Raw genomic sequence first — 25,785 nt, 5'->3', positions numbered from 1 at the left:
TTTCTCGCAGTTACATAATATAACCATGAACGACAAACAATACATATAGAGCCCGTTTGTTTGATTTCAAATATTATATAATTCAGCTTATTTTATATAGATTATATAATCCGCATTATAATACGGTTGATATAATCTTATTAAAAAATGTTTGTTTACTCATATTATTAGCGGATAAAAGGCCAAAAAATAATCTAAAATAAACACTTAATGACATGCTTATATATTATCATAATCTAGATATCTAGATTATATAATCCACCATAATAATCTACCATAATAATCTATGATGTTTATTTGTCTATTAACTTTGGATTATATAATCTAGAGGTTAAACAAACAAGGCAATAATATCATGACTTACACTGCTGAGCTAGCAACTATCATGACTTACACTGCTGAGCTAGCAACCACTGGCAGAACAGAGTGGAAAAGAACAAACACCAGACTATATATAAACATGCAAATTGGATTATAAGATTCTAGCTGCCTTTTCGATAAATACTGAGATATATTCCTTTGCAGAACTGTTGGGAATTGCATACTATAATTTACTGCGACTTTGCAGGGAAGTAATTAAAACACTTTTGACGGCAAACATGTTGTACCTTTAAGTCGGAACCAAAAAAAAGAAAAGAAAATCTAAAGCAACCTATGTGAAAATCCTCATGAAACTCAGACATCTTGCAGGCTGACTAGTCTCAGCATTTTAGACCCATCACGAAACTCCCATGTACCCCCACTTTTACAGAGCGATGACGACCGGCAAGCCAAATGGAGTTCTCCTGGTCATTCGAGTTACTGAGAAACCATCACCCCAGATTCTGCGAGTAGTACACTGGCGGGTTCATGTAACCGGCTCGAGACTGCACGAAGAACGGGTTTGGCATGTAAGGACTGGCGACTTCCGTTTGGCTTCCTTGACTCGACGAATTGACGCCGACCATTGAGCCAACGTTTGCGTACACGAGCATGGACCCAACAGCCCCCCTCTCCCTTGGCAAAACTGGGCTCTGCGGTGGAAAGCAGTAGAACGGACGGGGTGGCATGTTGTTTGGTACTACCGGAAGTGGTGGAGGCGGAGCAGGGGGGAACAGCATGCTACCTTGTGGCTCACTTCTGCGCTCAGGAGAGTCGTTGATCACGATCACTTCTTTCATCATGTAGGTTGGGCGATGCATGGCAGGCATGATGTTTCTGTAGGGCTTCTGCTGGGAGTGATGGTCAGATTGCATCACAGAACCACCACGCAATGGAGGAGCAACGAAGCCGCTAGCTTGAACACTTGGTAGAGGGATCTGGTGGCTGGCTGTGGTCGGCGGCATGTTGATAAATGCAGAATTACTGAGATGTTGGTAGTTTGGAGGCATGAAACCAACAGGTGCTGGATAATTCCCTCTCAAGATGTAGTCTGAACTTGGTGCTTGAGGATGCACACTCTCTTCACTGTTCATCACCATCAAATCCTTACCCATCAGCCTCAAGACAGGATTTGATGGTGAAGGAAGCTGAGTTTGGAATGAGGGGCTTATACAGTCTGTGGAGTAAGGGAAGCTGATAGCAGATTCTGCTGGGACCTTAGCCGCTAAAAGATGATCATGTGGATCAAAGCAAGGGTTGGGCTTTGCGCTGGTTCTTTGGTACGTGCTGAAAGATGATGATGCCCTCGAACCAATGTGCAATTGCGGAACCTGCTTCCCAGTAGAATTCAGCATTGGTCTGGCAACAGGACTTTGACGAGACTCTCTGGCAATGTTTTCCTGGCAAGAACAACGAAAAGGCTTCTCACTGGGCAGTTCACCTTCTCTGGCCATAGGTATTGAATTGGTTTCTTGATTCAAGCACCCGGTGGTTTGCTCTTCAACAGTCCTACCAGTAGATGGGCCAGGTTCTTCCTCATTAGTCCTTGAATCCTTCAAAGCAGCTGGAAGGGCCATAGTTGAGGCAGTCGAAATGGGAGAATCTAGTGAGCCCCTTCCGAGTGGCAGACCATGCTCTTCATTAAAGTCTTCTTCTCCATTTGATGTTATTGATGAGTTATCTTGATGACCTCCAGGGCCCATGTCCCTGTTACTAGTTAAGCAGGGACTAGATTCCTTTGTTGAAGTAGGATCCATCTGCCATTCATCCATTTCATTATTGGCAGCACTGTTGGATTCATGGCCATGTGCTAATTGCTCACTGGAGTTTGGATCCTCCACAGCTACACTACAGCCTTCAACCAAAACATCATCGTCTGCTGTTCTGTAGTTTTCAGGACTCAGAGAAACATCACTTATTTGGTTGCAACACTCAGCAGGATCACTTCTGGATACTGAATCATATGGCACATCAGTTTCAGCATCTTCACCTTCACAATCCATTTGTGTACCCTCTGTTTCCTGTGCAACATCATATTGATCATTCTGTTGTCCCGATACTGGCATGTCACTTGCAAAAGAGAAGTCATTATCTGCAGTATCCTCTTCAGTATGCTTCAAAAACTTCTTGGGAGCCTCATTACTAGTAATCCTGAATTTCTTATTTACATGTCTGGTCTCAGGTTCATGCTCGTCACCAAAGCCATGAACTAATCTAGTACTAGAAGGTGAAAATGCACGCTTGCCAGTCCTCAACGGAGATCGGTGCTTCCGGATCTTCTTTGATGTAGATGCTGACCTGTTTGGTCCATTGCTTGGCCCTGCAGTGGAGAAGGAAAGAGTCCTAGCTTCAAATCTTTTCACTGAAGTGGGATTCCTCACTACATCATAATTATCTAGTTTGGTAGCTTCTCTCCTCCCAATCTCCTTAATTTTTCTCTTTGCAAGAGCAGCAGCTGATCTAGGTACTTTTGGTATGACACTGCTCTGAAGATGAGTTTTTGAAGACCATGTAGGAATCGATCTAAGCACTTTTGAAGGACCATTACTCTGCTCAACACCAGTGGCTTCTGAAGTTGTGGCCATGTATAATGACTCAGAAGAAAACACCCCAACAGGACTTTCTGGAACTTGAGAATCATTAAAGCCAAACATGCTGCTCCTATCCGATTTCTGTGCTCCAGGTGCCACTTTGTCAAATGTTTTACCACTATGGTTTTTGCTTAATTTCTTGTTGATATCTGATCGTTTGGAGCATACCCACTGCTGCATAGTCCTGGAACCACAATTGCTGGTGCTTTCAGAAGGATTCCATGCATTCCTCTCCTCCTCGGAGGTTTCCTCATTAATATCGTCATGCGGGTCTGCTTGAACCTGTGTGTATCCCATATCAATAAGTCAAAGGTGCAAAAATAAGAGGGAAAACCTTTTTAAAAGTCAACCACAGAACAAAATGTTATCATATGCAATGGAGAAATGTTTTATACCTAATAAAGTAAAAATGATCTCGACATCCAGCAAAAACATGGCATCTGTAAAACTAATATCAAACATAAACTAACCCATGGAGAACCAACACAGGTTCACAAAAATTAATTTCTAAAGGCTTTCCCTCCAGAACTTAAAAATGTTTTTCAGTAAAATGCCATAATTACTGTTATCTTCTACGAAACAAAGGACTTAGCAGAAATTAAACAATGGGCTCTATGGTTAAGATAAACAAGTTGCCTTTACCCTAGCATCTCCATTTAAGAACATTGGTCTGGTGAAGAATATCAAGCAAAAACTAAACCATGTCTGTGAAAGCTAACACAATCCAAGCTAGCCTAACATCTGATTATGTTCCTCGATCATACCTTCACAGAGAAACAAGTTACAAAGGTAACATAATCTAAGCTTGACATCTGTTCTTACAAACCATTTATGACACATGGAGTTAAAAAGAGGTGTAGTGCATAGCACACTTCATTCATGAAACAAAAGCCACATCAGTCCAGACATTATATATATATAAAGCGTAGTCTAAGAGGCCTGATAAATAATAGGTATGCACTCCATGGAATAATGGTCCAAGATCACATTGTGCCAATCAATAAACATGGTACTAGAGTCAGTGACAAACAACATGTAGAGTGAGTTAAAGACACTACCTGGGAGTTCAAATGGCTTGTTTTGTTGTACTTCTTTCCATGCATCTTCAGCTTCTTATTCTTCAAAAGCTTTGACTTCAGCATCTTTTTGCTCATCAGTATACCTTTTCCAGTTCCATGCTTCGCAACTTTGCTAGAACCAAGGTCATCTTTCAACACCAAAGGTACATCATTACACTTGGACAAAATTCTAATTTTTATGCCATTAGAATCAACATAAACATCTCCTTCTCTTTCATCATCTCTTCTGTCAAATGATACCACTTCTGGGCTTCCGTTCTCAGTGCAAACCTCTTTGCTCACTGGAGACATAGCCAACTCAACTGCCCAATTAGTGCAATTCCTCCGATCAAGATCCTCAAGGGTGTATGGAAGAGCAGTCTTGTATATGTCCACCATTAATCGCTTCTTCCTTGGCTTCACTTTAGGCTTTACAAGGACAGTTTCAACAAGCTCAGTATTAGACTCAACAGAAAGGCACTGATCTATGTGGGCATTCAATGTGGTGTTCGAAGTGGAAGCAAATACTTTGCACACAGGACAAGTCTTTGAAGCCATCGGATCTGAAACTGAGCTAGAGTTAGATGCTATATCCTCTGGCCGCCGAATATCTGCCGAGGCACCTAACTTGACAACAAATTTGCACTTCTTTTCAGATGGCTCGCACGATGAGTCAAGATTTCTCAACCGCCGCAAGGGCACAGCAACCTCAGTTCGCCGACTTGCTCTTGTACAGCTATTATCTTGCAGATCTATTGGTATAGCCTCGTCAGTATGATCTGATTCATTTGTACTTCCCACTTGGTCGATACCGGATTTCCCATCCTCCGGTGATGTGTATGGCGAAGGTCCAGGTGACTCATCTACTGGCTGGCATGACTGGAAGTTGATATCGCCTGTATACTCGTTTGACGAACCGGCATCTTTGGTCTTCACCAGACCAACACTAATGATGGGTTCTGAGCACGCAGCAGATTGCTTAATGTCTGTGGAAATATTTAATGGCTGAGACCGGATCAAATCGGGAGGCTCAAATGGAGGCAATGGATCCTTCACACCATGCTCCAGGCAAAGCTGCAACGAGTGTGGATGGAAAGGCCAGCTTCTCTTGATGCCTTTGCTCCTTGAAGCAAAAACATAATCTCTGGAAATAGGGACAGAAACATGGGCCCATTAGCATATGGTAATACGTGCCTATATGACGAACACTCATGTATAGTGTTGCCAAACTGTATAAGATTCAAACCCTCCACAATAGGTTGAAAAGAAGAGAGAAAAAACAACATCAACGTGGACCAACTGAACATGCTGTCATATCAAAACTGAAATCTCCAAAAATATGTCGCCTGCCTGTTTATCGCAGAACCACCACGTATATGGAAAAGAAAACCAATAGTAGGCAGTGGACAAAGATTAATGAGAGGAGCATCCTTTTATTTTCAGATTCTGGGGTGGAAAAAAAGGCCACCTTTATATTAATCAGCAGAAAATTAAACTAATTAAACACCCCCGGACAATAACACGGATTAACCCTGAAAGCAACCATTCATACCCAATCCGATCCCTCAAAGCAGCAGCCAATAATTAATCGACGCATCAGAAAGACAGAGATCCAGCATCAAGAACTTAAACACCGAAAAATAATCTCTCTCCAAAGGTATTGAATCAAAGAGGATATACACATATATCTTTCACCTTATGGAGAACTTGGGATACGATTGGATCAGATCTCTGGGATCCTGGCACGCTGGCTGCTCCGCCGCGGACGTCGCCGGATCAGCGCTCACACCCGGGCCACCAGACTTGGAGGAACATGAGGGGCCTGAAGGGTGCTCACTGGATAACATCTGATGAACGCCTTCGCTGCTCCCTCCAGATCTGCGGCTGCTACAGTCGGCACCGAGAACCCAATAGCTGTGAAGCGATTGGGCCTGCTCTTATTCTTGCACTCCAGCATACCAAGTTGGTAAGTTCAACAGGTGGATAGAACAAGAAACTTCACTTCCTTGTCCGTCCACTATCTCATCAGGCACCTGCAGAGAGAAAGCAAGGCACATATTATTTCATGTCCAACCAAACCAGCTGTTCTTTGGGAATCCAATGGCATGATTTTATGCTGATAGATGCAGCAAGTGAGGTATGGATGCCAGAGAGGAGAGGAGACACGCGGAGGGGGCTGCTCTCGAAGTAGCACAGAGCACATGAAATATCATCCCGGGGCAAGGTGGACGAGCGAGCGAGTCTTTGAGCAGATTAAGGGGAAGCCTACACGGATCATGCAGCTCTCGCAAAGGATTTGCAGTAAGGGAAGAGCAGTGAAGGAGACATGAACAGTTGCCAAGCACTGGAGGGTAGCTTGTATGGTAGTGCTTTCTTGATGGGGAAATAAATAGCAAAAGAAGAAAAGAGGAAAGGGAGCTTAATAACTAAGATTTGGCGAGAAATCAAGAAAAAAGAAACGATTTTCCCGTCGCTTCATCACTGGCCTAATCGGGGATTTCTGTAAGGACGAGGAGCCATGGGAGCACGTAGAGGAAGGAGTTCGAGAACGGGGGGGCCGTAATCCGTACCAAATCTGCAGAAAGCAGATGCAAGGGATCGAGAATCTTTGGCCGTAGCCAAGAACAAAACAAGCAAGCACGAAAAGCAGCGGAGATCTAGCGGTCACAGGCAGCGAGAGAAGCACGAGGAATCCCAGCTCCGCCCGAAGAGAGAGAGATCCAGTCTGCAGACGCCAATCTTCCAGTTCCAGCGACGAATCTGGTAAGGGGGAGCGACGCGCAAGAGCAAGGAAAAACCGCGCGGATTCAAGTCAAGCAAAAAATCGAGAACCGCCCACGGAAACCACACCGCACGCACGAACTCGGAGGAAGAACACCGGCAGTTCTCTCACCTTCCGTTCCTTCTTCACAGGCGCTCCCCGGGCGGCGCGCGCGATGGAGAGAGCATCCTGCCGGTAGATCCACGCAGCGAGCAGACGGGGAGGAGGGTGAGGGTCTCGGAGCTCTGTGGTGGTGGAGGTTTTGATTTCTGGGGACTGGAAGCAGACGGGGGGGAGAGGTGAGGGAGGAGGAGCGAGGCAAGGCAAAAGGGGAAGAAATGGCTGCCGATTTTCTTTGTTGGCTTCCCACCACCACTTTCTCTCTCCTAGTCCCACGCTGCCTGCCTAGCCGGGAAAAAAAATTAAAGGAGAGAGAAGGAAACACCAACCACTCACACATCAAAGGCATCTGGTTCTCCACCAAGCCAGCCAAAGGCGGGGCTGGCTGGCTGTACCATTAACAGCAGCAGCTCGAGAGAGAGCGCGTGTAGTATTTGCTTTTGGAGCGAGAAAAGAAAAGGAGCCCCGGACCTGTGAGAGAGAGAGGGGAGCGCTGAGGCAGGAAAATGAGTGGTTTTTTTCTGCGGCCCTGTCCTATCCTACACCAACTATATTATTATTTTTTTCGACGCTGCTCGAGTGCTTTCTCTCTCTCTTTTGTTGTCTTGTTGATTGTATGGGGTGAAGCGCCAACCTTTGGTCCCCTCCTTAACGAATACTCCAAGAATGCCACCGATGGCTTGTCTATTTCTTCCAAGCAGGTACTCGCTCACGTAGGCATATTTTGCCCATTCGGACGAATCTATTTTTAATCGACCACAATTATTCAGTTTTATTTTTTTACCACAAACTTATATTTAAGAATCAACATTCTTTGACAACGGAACCATCGATAGTAGTGCATAAATTTGCCATCTATCTGGTTTCAACGTGATTAATGTTTATAGAAATAGGGGATCTATTTTACTCTCTAAAAAACCAGGACTAACTTATTTAAATTAGAAAAAAAAAATACAACAGTATATCTTCTGGTTTTAATTGCAAACATAATGCGACGCTAGGAGCTACTTGTTTTTACTATTGAAAATACAAAATCATCTTAGAATCACCTAAATTTGTCAGTTGTTGATATTTCAATGCTAAGGCTGTCTGCAGCAACTTCCACTAAATTTCATTCCTTAAATAAATATTCTCTGTCCTTTACAGCACACTCTAAAAGATTCTATTCTCTATATCTTCTCCAGCTACAACAATATCCTCTAAATTTTGTTCTCTATATATTACTCTATATATTACACGTCTATATTTTTCTTATAAATTTTCAAAACAATATTTTTTATAAAATTTAGAGATGTTTACATATTCCAATTTGTTTTTTCAATTCGTATTAATAAATATAGTTTGCAACTCTACCTCACCCTCCTATTCGCACGGTAGAAAAACAGCAGTTTTCGTCTTCAAGTGGCTCCGCGACGCATCGCAAACCTTCCTCCATATTGTTGACCATCGCCGGCCGACCTCCGCGCCATGGCAGCCAAGCTCCTTCACCATGGTTCTCCTCCTCGTCGGTCGATCTCCGGAGCGTGGTGGTGGTTGAGGGCCTCCGCGCCATTGCATCTGACTACCTCCGCGCTGTGGCTCCTCCATGACCAGATTTCCTGTCGTCGTAGCCGAGGTCGTCCGCGCTTGTCTTCTTCCTCTTCGACGGAGCTCCGTAGTGGTAGCAAAGGCCTCCGCTCCTCTGTGCTGATCTTCCTCCCCGATCGAGCTCCGGTGTGCGGTGGCAGCCGAGGTCCTCCACGCTGATGCTCGTCCCATGGCAACCTGATGTTTGTTGTCGCAGCCAAGCTCCATCTATAGCGTGTTCATCGGAGATGAGGACAACCCATGCGGCAGCTACTCCCCGACTGTCACTCGCTCCGCTCGGATGGATAGCAGATGGACAGAGAAACTCTAGATTTACCGGACGTCGTGCTTCCTCTATATTTTAGCAGACGGTTTAGCGCTCCTTGCTGGACGTGCACTAGACGTTTGTGTCTGCTTCATTTACCGGACAGGAGGCTTTATCGGCCCTTGCTGGAGACAGCCTAAAGATCCATAGTTCTCAAACCGTGCGGCGAAAACAAACTCGGCCCAAAAGGCCCAAAACTTATCTATATCTCTACTACACTTAAAACATCAGTTTCAACGGTCATCCTACGTCATCTTTTTAAAAAAGTCCCTACATTTCTTCCAAATCAACTCAGCGTAAAATGTTAAAAAGCGATGTAGTTGGTGGGGTTTGAACCCACACCCTGATGAAAGAAGGGTGAGTGAGGGAGACACTGGGCAAATCTGTCTAACCAGTATAACATCATGCTCAAGTGTTTATAATACTGAATATAAATTGTTTATGTATATATGAATTTTTGTAAAATAAAAAAAATAATCGTGTCGGGTCGGGCCAGCACTACGGGCCGAGGCTACAGCCCAAGCACCGCACGGGGCTCGTGCCGGGTTGGCCCAGGCGCTATTAAATGGGTCGTGCCTCGGGCCGGTTCGCCACACACGGCCCATTTAACCATCTATACCTCCGCACAATAATGATGGTCCTCGCCTCAGTTGCCACCACCTCGTTCGACATTCTACTTCTTTTCTCTCTCCCCTCATGCCTCCACCTTCGTGCCACCCCATTCTCGGCAGAGGACGTAGGAGCAGGCACCTCCTCGTATTCGTCGGACACCAACCCAGACATCGACTCACGCAGTGGCTATTGTACGTCCACGAGGATGTTTCACATCATGCGTGCACCATCGTTTTCGTTGTCGGACGAACCGTTCGTCTTCTCGGCCTTCGCCATGTTCTTCGTCCCCAACCTGTTGCCTCCACCCACGGTCGCAGCTGCGAGCCGACCGACGCTCGTCGACGCGGGTATAGGGCGAGTCAGTCATGCTTCTGGCCTTTCTCTGTGCGTGCCGTCGAGGAGGACATGGTGGCGCCTGCCACTCTTAGGTTATCTTGGCGATGAGGACTCCAGGTCTGAGATATTGGACAACCAAGGCTCGTAGTGTGGCAGCAGTCGGCATATGCTATGGATTTGATGGTGGTGTTGTGTCGCTTCGGCGGGTCCAGGGCTGGGAAGACACTCGCATTCTCTCGCCCTTCTCGGACTGACGCCTGATGCGGGTGCCTCTCGGTTTGAAGCTGCTCCGGCTGGGCTTCTTTCTCCGCTTGCGTGCTCTCTCCCTATATATCTAGCAGTATACTACCTATGTCGCCACTAGATGTCCAGGTCTTCGTCGTGTCCTTCTCCGGCAACGAACAGTTATGCCCGCCTCTTTCCTTCCCCTCGGCTCTATGAAACCTTGGAAGTGGGGAGGCGAGGGATGGGGGTCTCTGATTTGCCGCCTATGATACTCGTGCATTCATAAAAAATATTATGTGCAGACCGAAGACAATCAATAAAAAATCTTGAGATCTTTTTGGTGGATAATTTACGTGGGTATTGTCAGCGTTTCGACCCCGGGGGGTCCCTAGACCGACGAGTAAATTGTCGCCGCGTGCCCCAACCCGGATGGGTCGGCGCGAGACGGAGCGCGAAGGGGGGAAAAACCGGAGGGAGACAGGCGTAAAAGGGGAAACTCACGGCCTTCGTGTTTGTCCCGCGCCCAGGTCGGGTGCGCTTGCAGTAGGGGGTTACAAGCATCCGCGCGGGAGGGAGCGAGAGGCCTATGCGCGCGCCGTCCCGTCCTTCCCCGCGCGGCCAACCCTCTGTAAGAGGGCCCTGGACCTTCCTTTTATAGGCGTAAGGAGAGGGTCCAGGTGTACAATGGGAGGTGTAGCAGTGTGCTAACTGTTGGGACTATGCTTCGTCGCCGAAGGTCTTGTAAGAAGAAGCAGTTTTCGGCTGAAGCTGTTTGTATGAGATGACCGAAGGTTCCTCTTCATGAAGCTTCGGAGTTTACAAACCGACATAAGAGTAGAATGACCTTTTAGTCCCTATATGTTTGAGTCACCATTGTAATCCCTTATGAGGGGCATAATTGTAATTCCTCGCAGGCTACGCCCTGTGCCTATAAATAGGTGAACAGTGTCTCTATACTGTTCACGCAATCTTGTAATCACTAGCGCATTACACTGGAATTATTGCTTTCCGTCAAAAAGAAGGTATAAATGCACCTAAATATTATGTTTCAATATTTAGATTCATATAGAAAAACATATATAAATATTGTTATTCATTTTTAGTATGTCTTTCTATAATGCCTTCTATTTTATATTTTACTTCATATTGTCTCTCAAGTCTGATCACGAAGGTATGACCTTCGTGATATTTTGTTCATGGCCTTCGTCCGAAACTCATTAAATCCTTGGGGAAATAATGCTTCCTCGGACGAAGGGCATTGATATTTAACATTTTATGTTGCCTTGTTCTTAATTTATAGCATTTGAGAACAAGCTCCCAACATTGGCGCCCACCTCCGGTGAACTCACTTCCACTTTTTTGAGCTGATGGCTTTGTTCAACGATCAAGCTGGAGCTGCTTCGGCCCCGAAGCTGGTGCTCCCGATAACAGGTGGTTCATGCTCAGAACCAGCCAACAAAAAGCAGAAGAAAGAGGCGCAGAGAAGGGTACAACATGTTGGAGTGCAGGGACCCTTCATCAAGTCAAGGTGGTCCCACATTCCAATCACCTTCTCCCAGGAGGACCTTCAACTCAAGGATTTTCCTCATAACGATGCTATGGTTATTTCTTGTGTTATCAAAGGGTTTTTGGTCCACAATGTCTTGGTGGACACAGGCAGTGCAGCTGATATCATATTTGCTAAGGCCTTCAGGCAAATGCAAGAGCCAGAAGATAAGATTCATGATGCTACACACCCTCTCTGTGGCTTCGGAGGAAGACAGATCGTAGCACTGGGCAAGATCACCATGCCAGTGACCTTTGGATTCATCAACAACACCAGAACTGAGCAAGTTGTGTTTGACATTGTTGACATGGAATACCCTTACAATGCAATTATTGGTCGTGGCACCCTCAATGCTTTCGAAGCAATTCTTCATCCTGCTTACCTTTGCATGAAGATACCTTCGGATCAAGGACCCATTGCTATTCATGGAAGTCAGGAAGCTGCCAGAAGGGCCGAGGGAAACTGGACTGACTCAAAAGCAATCCATAATATAGATGGAGCTGAAGCTTGTGAACAGTACAAATTCAGAAGGGAGAAAGCAGCTTCAGCAGATCAGCCGAAGCCCATGCTCTTATGTGAGGACATAGCAGAGCAGAAGGTGCTGTTGGGCTCTCAATTATCCGAAGAACAGGAGAAAACCTTGATAAGGTTTTTGTTCAACAACAAAGATGTTTTTGCATGGTCAGCCAATGATCTTTGCGGAGTTAACAGGGATGTTATTGAACACTCGCTCAATGTTGACCCATCCTTCAGACCCAGAAAGCAGAGGCTTCGGAAAATGTCTGATGACAAGGCCGAAGGTGCTCGTAATGAAGTCAAAAGACTCCTCAGTGCAGGAGTTATCAGAGAAGTAAAATACCCAGAATGGCTAGCTAACACTGTTATGGTAAAAAAGGCCAATGGCAAATGGCGAATGTGTATCGATTTTACAGATCTAAACAAGGCCTGTCCGAAGGACGAATTCCCATTGCCAAGGATAGACTCCTTAGTTGATGCAGCAGCTTCGTCAGAGCTTATGAGTCTTCTCGATTGTTATTCAGGTTATCATCAAATTTGGATGAAGAAGGAGGATGAACCGAAGACCAGTTTCATAACCCCTAGTGGAACATATTGTTACCTTCGGATGCCTAAGGGGCTCAAGAATGCTGGAGGAAGTTTCAGCAGAATGACTGTGACGGTTCTCCAGTCTCAGATAGGCAGAAATGTGCTAACTTATGTTGATGATATCATTGTAAAAAGCACGAAACAGGAAAATCACATTGCTGATTTGCAGGAAACCTTCGCCAGTTTTAGACAAGCTGGCCTAAAGTTGAATCCAGAAAAATGTGTCTTCGGAGTAAAGAAGGGGAAATTTCTTGGATGCCTGGTTTCAACAAAGGGAATTGAAGCTAATCCAAGTAAAATTGAAGCTATACTTCGAATGGAGCCACCAACTACAAAAAAGGGGGCCCAAAGATTGACAGGGAGGCTGGCATCTCTCAATAGATTTATATCCAGATCTGCAGAAAGAAATTTACCATTCTTCGAAGTGCTGAAATCAGCCGAAGTCTTTCAATGGGGACCAAGCCAACAAAAAGCCTTCGAGGAACTGAAGCAATATTTGATAGATTTAACAACATTAACTCCACCAACGCCAGGGGCTCCTTTGTTGTTATATGTGGCAGCTTCGCACTCAGCGGTAAGTGCAGCACTTGTTCAGGAGAAGCTTGATGGTCAAGTCAAGAAGCAGGTCTCAGTGTATTTTGTATCTGAAGTTCTTAGCATATCAAAGAAAAACTATACAGAATTGGAGAAGGTGTTATATGCTGTTTTGATGGCATCCAGGAAGCTTCGACATTACTTCCAAGCATACAATATTGTTGTTCCTTCTTCGTAGCCGCTGAAGGATATTATGAGAAATAAAGAAGCTACTGGGCGAATTGGAAAATGGGCTGCCGAGCTCAATGAATTTTGCATTGATTATGTGCATAGATCTTCGATCCAGTCTCAAGCTTTGGCAGATTTTATCGCCGATTGGACGCCAGGGGCTCAGGATGAAGAAACAAATAAAGATGCCGAAGTATGGACAGTGTTTTGCGATGGATCTTGGGGAACCTTCGGAGCAGGAGCAGCCACTGTGTTGGTCTCACCATCCAAAGTTAAAACTTGTTATGCGGCAAGACTCGATTTTAATTGTACAAACAATATTACTGAGTATGAAGCCCTGCTTTTGGGTCTTCAGAAGTTAAAAGCAATGGGAATCAGAAGGGCCATTCTTAAAACTGATTCCCAGGTTGTTTCGGGTCATATCGACAAGAGTTGCAAGGTTAAAGATCCGAAACTTGAAAAATATCTAGACACGGTCCGAAGAGTCGAAGCTTCCTTCGAAGGATTTTCTGTCAAAAATATCCCTCGAGGACAAAATGAGCATGCTGATTTGCTAGCTAAGTCAGCAGCACAGGGGCTGCCCTTACCTTCGGATGTGTTCTTCGAAACAATAAAAGCACCTTCAGTGGAACTTCTTGAAAGAGCAGTCCTCAATATATCTCCTGTTTATAGCGAAGATTGGAGAACTGAGATTATCTCTTACCTTCAGGGTAAATTCCTTTCAGATGACGAAACTTATAACAAAAGGATAGAGGCAAGAGCTCGTCCATATGTCATGATAGAAGGGGAGTTGTACAAGCATGGAGTTTGTGCTCCATTACTCAAGTGTTTATCTAGAACCGAAGGCATAGAATTGATGAAAGAAATACATGCAGGCCTGTGTGGATCTCACATTGGATCTAGGTCGTTACTTGGAAAAGTTTTCCGCCAAGGGTTTTATTGGCCGAAGGCAGCTTCGGATGCAGCAGAATTAGTTCAAAAGTGCGAAGGTTGTCAGAAATGTGCAAGAGACCAAAAACAACCTTCGTCCTTAACCCAGCTCATACAACCCATCTGGCCATTGCAAAGGTGGGGCCTTGACTTATTAGGTCCGTTACCACCGGCCCAAGGGAACCTAAGATATGTTGTAGTGGCTGTGGAATATTTTTCTAAATGGATTGAGGCAAAACCTTTAGCCACAATAACTTCGACTACCATTCAAAAGTTTTTCTGGCAGAATATTGTTTGTCGTTTCGGGGTACCAAAGGTCATCACTGTAGATAATGGAACACAGTTCGACTCCGAAGCTTTCAGAGAATTCTGTGATCAAATTGGTACGAAGATCCATTTTGCATCAGTCAGGCATCCGGAGTCAAACGGACTCGTTGAAAGAGCCAATGTCATTATAATGACAGGAATAATGAAGTTAATCTTCAATCAACCCAGGGGAAAGTGGCCAGATCAATTAATCAAAGTGGTATGGAGCCACAACACAACAATATCAAGGTCAACAGGCTTTACTCCATTCAAACTATTGTTTGGTGACGAAGCAATAACTCCGGAGGAGGCCAAAACTGGATCAATAAGAGTAGTAGCTTCGGCAGAATCAGATTCTAGAGCTGTTTATTCTGTGGAAAAAGATGCTATAGAAGGGATCAGGCTTCAAGCTGTGAGAACATCAATAAGTATCAAGCCTAAACAATCAAATGGCGTGATAGAAAGGTTCGGCTAAAGAATATTGAGCCAGGACATTTGGTGCTTCGGCGAGTGGCTAACCCAGATACAGTGGGCAAGTTACAGTTGAAATGGGAGAGACCTTTTTTGATAGCATCCTCGTCAAGACCCGGTTCATACAGATTGAAGGATATGGACGGCAATGACATTCCCAGATCTTGGAATGTGGATGAGCTTCGGCGATATTATGTGTAACTTGATGTAATTTTTTATATTTTTTCTTTCATGGCACCCTTTTCCTTTCTGAAGGGGGAGAAAGGTTTTTAATGGGGCCATCGTATGTAATTTCCTTTTTTAGTTCTATAAGAGCAAAATCCCCCAAGGATGTAAATGTAAAAGCTGAGAACGCACCATCGAGTGCCGAAAGTAAAAGGCGAAGAAGCTCCAAAGTCGTTCCTAAGGGAATGCAGAGCTTACAGCGAAAAGTTAACGCTGATTCCGCCGAAAGTAAAAGGCGAAGAAGCTCCAAAGTCGTTCCTAAGGGAATGCAGAGCTTACAGCGAAAAGTTAACGCTGATTCCGCCGAAAGTAAAAGGCGAAGAAGCTCCAAAGTCATTCCTAAGGGAATGCAGAGCTTACAGCGAAAAGTCAGCGCTGATATGTGATTGTTTCTAAGCAAATAACGGCTGTGATTATGGCTTCGGATATGTGTTCGGACATTCATTTGCATATCACATTACATCATAACATTTGCATTCATAAACATTCATTCAGGCATATGTAGGATAACCATCATCATAGCATAAGTGATTGCTTCGGCAAAAAGAAAAAACTGTCTCTTATACTTCTTCGTGTACGAAAAGAAGAGCTTCGGAAGAAAGGGAAATGTTGTCTCTTATACTTCTTCGTGTACGAAAAGAAGAGCTTCGGAAGAAAGGGAAATGTTGTTTTTTATGCTTCGCTGTGTACGAAAAGAAGGGAAGGTGTTTTTTCGCTTTCGGCTCAAAAAGATAATTTCGTCCACATCAAAGCACCTCTCATGCATTAGTGGAAGGGTAAGAACATATTACAAGGTATGAACAGAATACATTAAGAACAAGTTTGGTCACATTTACAAAAGTTATCTCAAAAGTTTCTTGAGTCTGTCTACAGTCTACCCCTATTTAATCTTCAAGGGACTTCAGCTTCGGTGTCATTCTCTTTAAGTGTCGGCCTCGGCTTCGTCATCCTGCATGAATTAAGTTGTTGCAAGTCAAAATCGAGCTTGAAGGAAGAGGTAAGCACAAGGTATGATTTCTTACTGGTTCAATATGACTCCGAGCTTCGTCTCCAGCCTTTTCTCGCCCGCCTTTTGTCCATATCATCTTTACAAATCTATTAGAAATGCTTCGGGCGAGATCAGGAATGTCATCTAGAATTGATGGTGATAGAGTGAAATTGGGTCTGTTCACAATTTTTCCATGATCGCAGCCAGCTTTTAGGAAAGCTGCAGCGGTGCCCCGAGAAGCTACCCAGGCGCAGAAATCACCATGCCCGGCTATAACTTCGTCAAGCTCATCAATTTCACCCTCAATATGTTCGAAGGTCTTTGGTAAATCTTCAGCTGACGGGGTGAATTTCTCACTGCTAGCTCCAACTGAGTGGAAAATTTTTCTCAGTCGTTGAATACATTTGTTGCCAAATTCCACACATTTGTCTTGAAGGCTCGCCAATAGATTTTTCAAATCTGAATTTTGTTGAACTTCGGCTTCAAGTTTTGCAGTAAATTCTTGCTTTTCTTGTTCAAACTGTTCAGATTGGCGGAGAAGCTTTGCGTTCAGTTCTGTTATTTTAGCTTCGGCTTCCGCCAGTAAGCCTTCAGTTGCTTGAAGCTCGAAGTTCTTCTTTTCAATAGTAGCTGATTGCTCTTTTATTTTGCTTTCTAAATTTTCAATTATAACCTCGTGTTTCTTGTCTTCCAGATCTTGCTGCATTTTCAAAGCTTTGCTCAAAAGCATACTCTGCACGAAAACAACCTTCGTTAGATATGTCTTCATTATTAAAAACAATAAAAGTCAAGGGAAAAGTAGTTCACCTTGAAATTGGAATAAAATAAACTACCAACGATATGTTGTCGTCGGTAACGGCTAATGTCCGTTTCTAGCTTCGGGAAACCGATACTCTTTGACAGAGTGCCGATGACCTTAGCTCCAGTTTGATCCCGGATACAGTCTAATTTTTCATCATCAATACCTCCGAAGAGGAGTGCTCCTGGTCTGTATCCGCAAGATTTGGCATACTCTTTAAGCTCTTCTACTTCGGTTTCTGACAATTTTTCTCCAACTAAATTCTGAAACATGAAGGCCTCGTCCTTTGAAGCTTTGTCAGCTTCGTCAGCAATTTCCTTTTCTTTCCGAGGCACTGCGGCCATGGCTTCTTCGGCGGCAGTAGTAGCTTCTTCTGTGGCCATGTCTAGCAGTATTTTGTCGATATGTTCGATTGTGCTTTCCAAGTTCAAATCTTCAATTGAGGTAGCTTCGGCAGCCGCGATCTCCGAAGGTGTGATTTCAATATTTGTTATTTCTCCATCCGCTGGTATCTTCTGAGCTGAAGCTCTCGGTGGTGTCTTGTCAATGACTTCTGTCACTGCGATGATTCTTTGCCTCTTTGTTTTAGTCGTTTTCTTCGTTTTTTCCGGCTCCTTTTCCTTCTGAAAAAACTTTGTCAGTTGAGGCCCCAATGGACTTAACTTCGCAGGCAGAGATTCAGTCATTACCTTCAAAATTTCTTCCACGTCAGTGGCAGAGTGTTTTGCGGGAGTCTCCTCTTCATCGGATACTTTTTGCTTCGGAGATGTTACTTTCCTCTTCTTTGGAATTTTCTTCTTTTTTGATGGTTCTTTCTCATCTTCATTTAGAGCTTCAGCTATCCTTTTCCTTTTCCGGCCTCCGACACCTTTATTCAAATTTTCGTAGTCAGGGTATTCAAAACCCAGGGCGTCCAGCACTCGATTCAATCTTCGCTTCGGACGGGTGCCGAAGGCCGCAGTCATCAACTGATCTTCTTTTTTGGAGTAATTGCCGAGTATTTCATTGCACATTACTTCAATCGTATCCAGCCACTCTTGGCAAGGTGTTTTAAAGTACTTCTTAAACTTGAAATAGTAAGGTAACCGCACAAGTTCTCCTTCTTTTTTCTCCCCCTCTAGCTTCGGCATTTCCCATTCTTTTAAACTAGGAAAAACCCTGAAAGCCAAAAACTCCTGAACCAGGTCTCTTGTACTGATATGCTCTGCAATAATTCTGAATTCCTCCATCGCTTGTTGGGTTGGGCCTTCTGGTGTCATGTTGCAACGAGGCCGGGTTTCTCCGAAGATTAGTTCAAGCGGACTTTGCACAAGCTTCTCCTTGTCGTCATCAACTTTGACATAGAACCACTCCGACTTCCAGCCTGCTGCCCATTTGCTTCGGTAGCTGATTACAGGAAATTTTGTGGTTTTCCGATAAGCAAAATTATAGCAACCAAAATTGTCATGCAATCCATCTTTTCTAGCCTTCGTCTGATAGTGCAGCTCATGAACTCGGCAAAAGCTGTCCGCAAACGGCTCCACCGCTTGGCTTCGGAGGGCCCAGATATAAACACTAAGCCTAACGATAGCGTTAGGAGTCAACTGATGAAGGTAGATACCAAACCTCTTCAATACCTCTGCAATTATTCCATGCAGGGGGAACCTTAATCCAGCCTTTAAAAAGCTCTTGAAAATGACAATTTCATCCTTCTCCGGCTTTGGGGTAGTTTCTTCCCCCCGAAGCATAGTAGCTTCTTTTGGCTTTCACTGATAAAACCCGACTTTACCATCTTGGAGAGATCAGCCTTCGAAACAGTAGACTTTCCGAAGTCCAGGTGGCTGGGCTTACTTGGCATTGCAATACGATAATCATCTTCAGGATCAGTTTCCTCAGTGTTTTCTTCTTCTACCTCGGCAGTTGCTTGTTCTGCATCAGCACTGGGGATTTTTTCCGAAGTTACCAGCCCAGATCGTTCCATCGCTTCGGAGATGGGGATAGTTTCTGAACCTTCAGCTTCGCCTCCCTCACGCTCAACCCTAGCGGTGGAGCGCACTCTAGCCATTTAATTCTGAATTTGTGGGAATTAAATACTTTTTCTTCCGAAGTTTTTTCTTCTAACGAAGCAGGCTTCAAACTGGAGCTTCGTTCGATTCCGAGAGTCAAGCTTCGGCTATGGTTAAAAATTTTGGCAGCAAAACAGTGCAAATAGCAATGAATGCTGTGGTAACTTCACACCTACTCGTCTGTTTATATAGTACTGCAGGTAAGAAGGCGAAGCGCCAGGATTTTTACACCAGGCAGACAGCCGCTTGCACTCGCTGTGCGGTGGACCGCAGAGACTAAACAGTAACTCTGCAAGGTGGGACCACTATGCGCTGGGAAACTGAATCGTTTCTCGATAACGAGCTCAGGGAAGGTGTTTTTTGGACCTTCGGCTTCCGGAAGCTTAGGAGACTTTTTTCACGGATCAAGCTCGTTACGAAAAACGATCTAGCGCCGCGAAAGGGGCTACTGTTGGGACTATGCTTCGTCGCCGAAGGTCTTGTAAGAAGAAGCAGTTTTCGGCTGAAGCTGTTTGTATGAGATGACCGAAGGTTCCTCTTCATGAAGCTTCGGAGTTTACAAACCGACATAAGAGTAGAATGACCTTTTAGTCCCTATATGTTTGAGTCACCATTGTAATCCCTTATGAGGGGCATAATTGTAATTCCTCGCAGGCTACGCCCTGTGCCTATAAATAGGTGAACAGTGTCTCTGTACTGTTCACGCAATCTTGTAATCACTAGCGCATTACACTGGAATTATTGCTTTCCGTCAAAAAGAAGGTATAAATGCACCTAAATATTATGTTTCAATATTTAGATTCATATAGAAAAACATATATAAATATTGTTATTCATTTTTAGTATGTCTTTCTATAATGCCTTCTATTTTATATTTTACTTCATATTGTCTCTCAAGTCTGATCACGAAGGTATGACCTTCGTGATATTTTGTTCATGGCCTTCGTCCGAAACTCATTAAATCCTTGGGGAAATAATGCTTCCTCGGACGAAGGGCATTGATATTTAACATTTTATGTTGCCTTGTTCTTAATTTATAGCATTTGAGAACAAGCTCCCAACACTAACGTGTCTAGCAGAGAAGAGCTAGTGCCCTAAGTACATGCCGTCGTGGCATCCAGAGAGGTTTTGGCACCCTGTTCGTGTGATGTCGTGGCCGTCGGAGGAGCACTGGAGCCTTGCGGAAGGACAGCTGTCGGGGCTGTCGAGTCCTTGCTGACGTCTCCTTGCTTCCGTAAGGGGGTTGAGAGCCGCCGTCGTCATGGAGCACGCGGGGCGCCATCATTATTTGTTTTACCGGGGCGAGCCAGATGGGACGCCGGTCTTGTTCCCCGTAGCCAGAGCTAGCTAGGGGTAGGGTAATGATGGCCCCTCCTGTGACGTGGTCGGTCCAAGCCCTGGGTAGGGCGAGGCGGAGGCTCTTCTGAGGTCGAGGTCGAGTCTGTCTTCCGAGGTCGAGGTCGAGTCCGAGCCCTTGGGTCGGGCGAGACGGAGACCGTCGGCTGAGGCCGAGGCCAAGTCCGAGCCCTGGGGTCGGGCGAGGCGGAGTTCGTTGTCTTCCGGTGCCGAGGCCGAGTCCGAGCCCTGGGCTCGGGCGAGGCGGAGTTCGTCGTCTTTCAGGGCTGAGCCCGAGTCCGAGCCCTGGGTCGGGCGAGGCGGAGTTCGTCGTCTTCCGGGGCCGAGCCCGAGTCCGAGCCCTTGGTCGGGCGAGGTGGAGCTTCCTATGGCGCCCGAGGCTGGACTTGGCCGCTGTCAGCCTCACTCTATCGAGTGGCACAACGGTCGGAGCGACGCGGGCGGCGCTGTCTTTTTGTCACACTGGTCAGTGGAGCGGCGAAGTGACTGCGGTCACTTCAGCTCAGTCGACTGAAGGGCGTGCGTCAGGATAAGGTGTCAGGCCACCTTTGCATTAAATGCTCCTGCGATACGGTTGGTTGGCGTGGCGATCTGGTCAAGGTTGCTTCTTGGTGAAGACTGGGCCTCGGGCGAGCCGAAGGTGTGTTTGTCGCTTGAGGGGGCCCTCGGGCGAGACATGAATCCTCCGGGGTCGGCTACCCTTGCCCGAGGCTGGGCTCGGGCGAGGCGAGATCGTGTCCCTCGAGTGGACCGAGCCTTGACTTAATCGCACCCATCAGGCCTTTGCAGCTTTGTGCTGATGGGGGTTACCAGCTGAGATTAGGAGTCTTGGGGGTACCCCTAATTATGGTCCCCGACAGTAGCCCCCGAGCCTCGAAGGGAGTGTTAATACTCGCTTGGAGGCTTTTGTCGCACTTTTTTGTAAGGGGACCGGCCTTTCTCGGTTGCGTTTTGTTCCGGTGGGTGCACGCGAGCGCACCCGTCGGGTGTAGCCCCCGAGGCCTCGGAGGAGTGGTTTGACTCCTTCGAGGTCTTAATGCGTTTCGCGATGCTTCGGCCGGTCTGGTTGTTCCCTCATGCGAGCTGGCCATAGCCCGGGTGCTCAGTCGAGTTCCAAGTTCTCGGGCTGGTATGTTGACGCTGTCAACGGTTTGGCCGGAGCCGGGTTTGCGAGAGCAGCCCCCGAGCCTCCGCACAGAGCAAGAGGACGGTCAAGGGCAGACTCAACTTTTTTACATACGCCCCTGCGTCGCCTTTTCGCAAGGAGGAGGGGGGAGAAGCGCCATGTTGCCCTCGGAGGGCGCCGAACATGGTGTCTCCAGTGAGCTGCTAACGGGTAATCCGAGTGGACGCTCGTGCCCCATTTGTTAGGGGTCGGCTAGTGGCCCGGAGGCGCGCTCCAAAAGTACCTGCGGGTGATTCGCCGGACCCGGTCCCCTTTTGATGGGGTCCGAGGGCTCGATGCCTCCCTCTGATGGGATTCCGTTACAAAATCGTTCCCGTTGGTCTCGGAAATGTCCTAGGGTACCTCGGGAGCATAGCCCGAGCCTTGGTTATGTATCGAACGTACCCAGTGTCATCCCTCGCTCTGCGTCTGAGGCGGCTGTCGAACCCTTCGAGGGCCAGCCTGCGAACCCCTGATCAGTAGTGGGCGCGAAGCCCGAGTGGCCTGAGGCGGCCGTTGAACCCTTCTGAGGGGCCGGCCTTCGAACCTCTGACCAGTAGTGGGCGCGGAGCCCGAGCGCTCTGAGGCGGCTGTTGAACCCCTCCGAGGGGCCAACCTTCGAACCTCTGATAAGTAGGGGGGCTCGGGGCCCGTTTCCTTCGCGGAGAAGGATCCCTTTCGGGGTATCCCCTTTCCCGGTCCCTATTGTAAGGGAGAGAAAGAGGAAGAGGAAAAGGATACGAAAATCGAATGACGTGGCGCACCTTTTTTGACGCGGTCATTATGGCGGAAGCGAAGCGTCGCCTGCTTCTCCTGCCAAAGGTGCCGCCTGTCCTACCGCAGAGTTAATGCGACGGGATGAGTGGTTCGCGGGGCTGCCGTCGCGCGTGCGCGAGCCGTTCGAGGAACGGAACACGGGTGCGCCGTCTTCACGCAGTGGGAGAGGGTTCTCTCGCTGTCCCAGGAGGGGACGTGAGCTTGGCTGACGACGTGACCGCTGCCTCTACCCGCCTGCCACCGCCATTACTGCCGGCCCATTTCTGGCCGTATCGACCGTCGCGCCTTCTCCCGCGGTTGACTGACCCGTGACCGATGTGCCTGGTTGGCACTGTTGGGTCATGCGCAGGGTTGCCTCGAGTCGCGGTACTGGTTCCGCAGTCGAGGAGGCACGATAGTGGCGCGAGTGGCGGTGCAGTTTCTTGCACGTAGCAACCGGCGCGCCGGTTACATGACGTGTGGGCCTGGGCCTCCATGCTGGACGCGTCGAAGTCGAAAGGGTGCGCCCCCTTGGTGCGGTTGCATGCCGCCTGCGTGGCGGTCCGCCCTTTCACCCGCTGGTCTGGGCGAAAGTGGAGGAATGCTCGTAACCGCTGGGCAGTTGCGCGCACTGCGCGCGGCGGTTTGGCTTCTTCTGCCCTGGGCCAGCTTGCATGACGCGTGGGACCCAGCCCCCGTGTCGTAGGGGGAGGACCTTGGAGCGTGCTGGAGAAGACTCAGCCCGCGATGGCTGAGGACGCAAGTGGGGAGAGTTGCCTTTAAAAGGAGGGTGACCCCTTGAAAGGCAACCATGTCTTCGCGCTCCCCTTATGCATCGCGTCTTTCCACCTTCCGAGCCCCCGGATGGGGGACACTCGTAGTTCTTCCGCCTTGTCGTTGGAGGAACGCAACTTCGCGGAAGTTGGTACCTTTCAGCCATCGTTCGGCTTCAAGGATTTTCATCAGTCAGCCCGGCCGCATCCCCTCGCCGGTGGTCACCCAAGACAATGACCACCAGCTCCTGGGTGGGGAGAAGCAAGCCGGGTTGCGGCCTCTGCCCCTCCCTCAGCTTCAAGGATGTTCATCATCAGTGCTGGGGAGGGGAGTGCGCCGAGTTGGGGTCGGTCTCCGCGCGGGCAGCGGCCCGCTCCTTCCCTCAGCGATTGGGGGGAAGGGCGTTCGCCGTTCGTGGCGCTGGCAGCTGCCGCGTGTCCGGCTCTCCGGCCCGAGCGGCTTCGGCGCTGCTTCCGGTGCCACCTTCTGCCACGGCAGACGGAAGAGGTTTCTCCGCCGATGAGATAGTCGGTGCCGCCCGCGGACTGACCTTCAACTCTACGGCCTTTTGCTCGTCCTTGCCCCTCGAGTGGGGACGTGGGCGTGGGCCTCATGGCAGCAGCATCCGCCCTGAGGTCATCGCTGCTGCTGTTCGGCCGCTCGGAGCAGAAGTCATCGGCCTTCTGTTGCTCCGCAGGCCCTCCAATCGTGGGGGGTTGTTCGTACCTGCGGAGGTGGAACCGGAGTTCCGTTTGTAATGGCACCTTGAGTGCCGGTGTCTTGTTCATTGTGGCTGTCGGGGCCTGAACATGCATGTATTTTCGGCACGGAGCCGTGTTTTTCCTCATTTCGAGCACTAGGACTCGCCTGTCGGCTAACTGAACCGCTTAACCAAGTGTGAGTTGCCTCGTGCGAAGGTGACGAGTGAGGTATCTGTATCCCGGAGGCGTAGGAGTCCCTCGGCTCGGTCGGCCTTGCCGCCCGAGGTTTCTCTTTCTCAGTTAAAGGAAACCCTCGGCCGCTCTTCGATGAGCCGACGCCGAAGGCAGCGGTGTTAGTGTGGACAGAGGCAGAGTTGGCTCGAAAAGAAGACTTCGTCGGCCGGAGCCTGGCCGGGTCGTCCACTGGCGGGACCGACGCCGGAGTCGAGTTGCCGAGGCCATGAGCCGGGCTGATGTCCTCGGGGGACAGCTGGCTGAGGCTTCGGGGTGGCCGGCCGAGCCGTCTGCTCGGGCCGAATTCCTAGAGAAGACCCTGGCGGTGATGGCCCGAGCGCTGTGCTGATGTCGTCCTTCGGAGTGGAGATCCTCCGACCGCGTTGCCGTCCGAGGCTAGGTCGGACTTCGCCGAAGGTGTAGTTGACGCCGAGGGTGCTGCTGCTCCCCCTCCGTCAAGGTCCGAGCCTGCAGGATCGGTTTATCTTGTAGTGTGCGTATGTTTTCTGCGGCCGCCGAGGCCCAAACATACTGTCATCGTGTTGTAAAGCTGTGTTTCTTTTCCTCTTGTTTCGAGTATTTGGACTTATTTGTCAGTAACAGAATTGTTTGTCCGAGCGAGAGTTACTTTTCACGGAAGGTGATGAGTGAGGTATCCGTATCCTGGAGGCGTAGGAGTCCCTCGGCTCGGTCGGCCTTGCCGCTTACGTGTACTCTTACTCGTCCGTTGGATTCTGCTATCGATATAGTCGAGAAGGCCCAAAAAATCATTTCGGCAGAAGAGTTTTCGAGCGTGAAGACTTGTTCGGTCCGCGGAATCACCTATCCGAGCGTGAGTTACTTATCGCAGAAGGTGATGAGTGAGGTATCCGTTCCCGGAGGCGTAGGAGTCCCTCGGCTCGGTCAGCCTTGGCTGCTTACGTGTACTCCGTCGTTTTCAGGATCCCACTTTCGAAGTAGTCGAAAAGCACGAAAGACGTCCTGGCAGAAAAGATCTTTTCTGAGGAAAATTTTGACGCGGAGGGGGTTACCCCCCTTCTAGCCCCCGAGGGAGGGTCGGGCTTTGTCGAGGCAAGGCTGACCCTTCCTTGATGGTTAGACTTTGTGTGTGAATGAGGCGTACGAACGACTTGAAAGCATCTTAAGGGTAGAAGCGACGTAGCTGTCGGATGTTCCAAGCGTTGCTGTAGACCTCGCCTTGACTGTTGGCCAGCTTGTACGTCCCGGGCTTCAGAACTTTGGCGATGACGAACGACCCTTCCCAGGGAGGCGTGAGCTTGTGCCGCCCTCGGGCGTCTTGTCGCAGCCGAAGCACCAAGTCGCCCACCTGGAGGTCTCGGGACCGAACCCCTCGGGCGTGGTAGCGTCGCAGGGACTGCTGGTACCGCGCCGAGTGTAGTAAGGCCATGTCCCGAGCCTCTTCCAGCTGGTCCAGTGAGTCTTCTCGGTTAGCTCGATTGCTTTGGTCGTCGTAGGCCCTCGTCCTCGGGGAACCGTATTCTAAGTCTGTGGGCAGGATGGCCTCTACCCCATAGACTAGAAAGAACGGTGTGAAGCCCGTGGCTCGGCTCGGTGTTGTCCTCAGACTCCAGACCACCGAGGGGAGCTCCTTCATCCATCGCTTGCCGAACTTGTTGAGGTCGTTGTAGATCCGTGGCTTGAGTCCTTG

At 48.0% G+C, this 25,785-nt stretch overlaps 1 protein-coding gene across 1 annotated transcript; it reads right to left on the bottom strand.

Annotated features, from left to right (window-relative positions):
* Positions 1–487: 487 nt before the first annotated feature.
* On the bottom strand, positions 488–7,421 carry LOC103646329 (hapless 8). Its single transcript, XM_008671062.3, has 4 exons — positions 6,903–7,421; positions 5,705–6,042; positions 4,010–5,153; positions 488–3,233 (listed from the first exon to the last, which is right to left on the bottom strand). Exons 2-4 carry the CDS (start codon positions 5,854–5,856, stop codon positions 813–815), a joined length of 3,717 nt encoding a protein of 1,238 aa, XP_008669284.1. The 5' UTR covers positions 5,857–6,042; positions 6,903–7,421; the 3' UTR covers positions 488–812.
* Between the last annotated feature and the right edge of the window lie 18,364 nt (positions 7,422–25,785).

The sequence above is a fragment of the Zea mays genome, chromosome 2, assembly GCF_902167145.1.
Source record: "Zea mays cultivar B73 chromosome 2, Zm-B73-REFERENCE-NAM-5.0, whole genome shotgun sequence".
In the NCBI taxonomy this organism is placed as follows: Eukaryota; Viridiplantae; Streptophyta; class Magnoliopsida; order Poales; family Poaceae; genus Zea; species Zea mays.
This window is presented reverse-complemented; position numbering and strand designations above follow the sequence as displayed.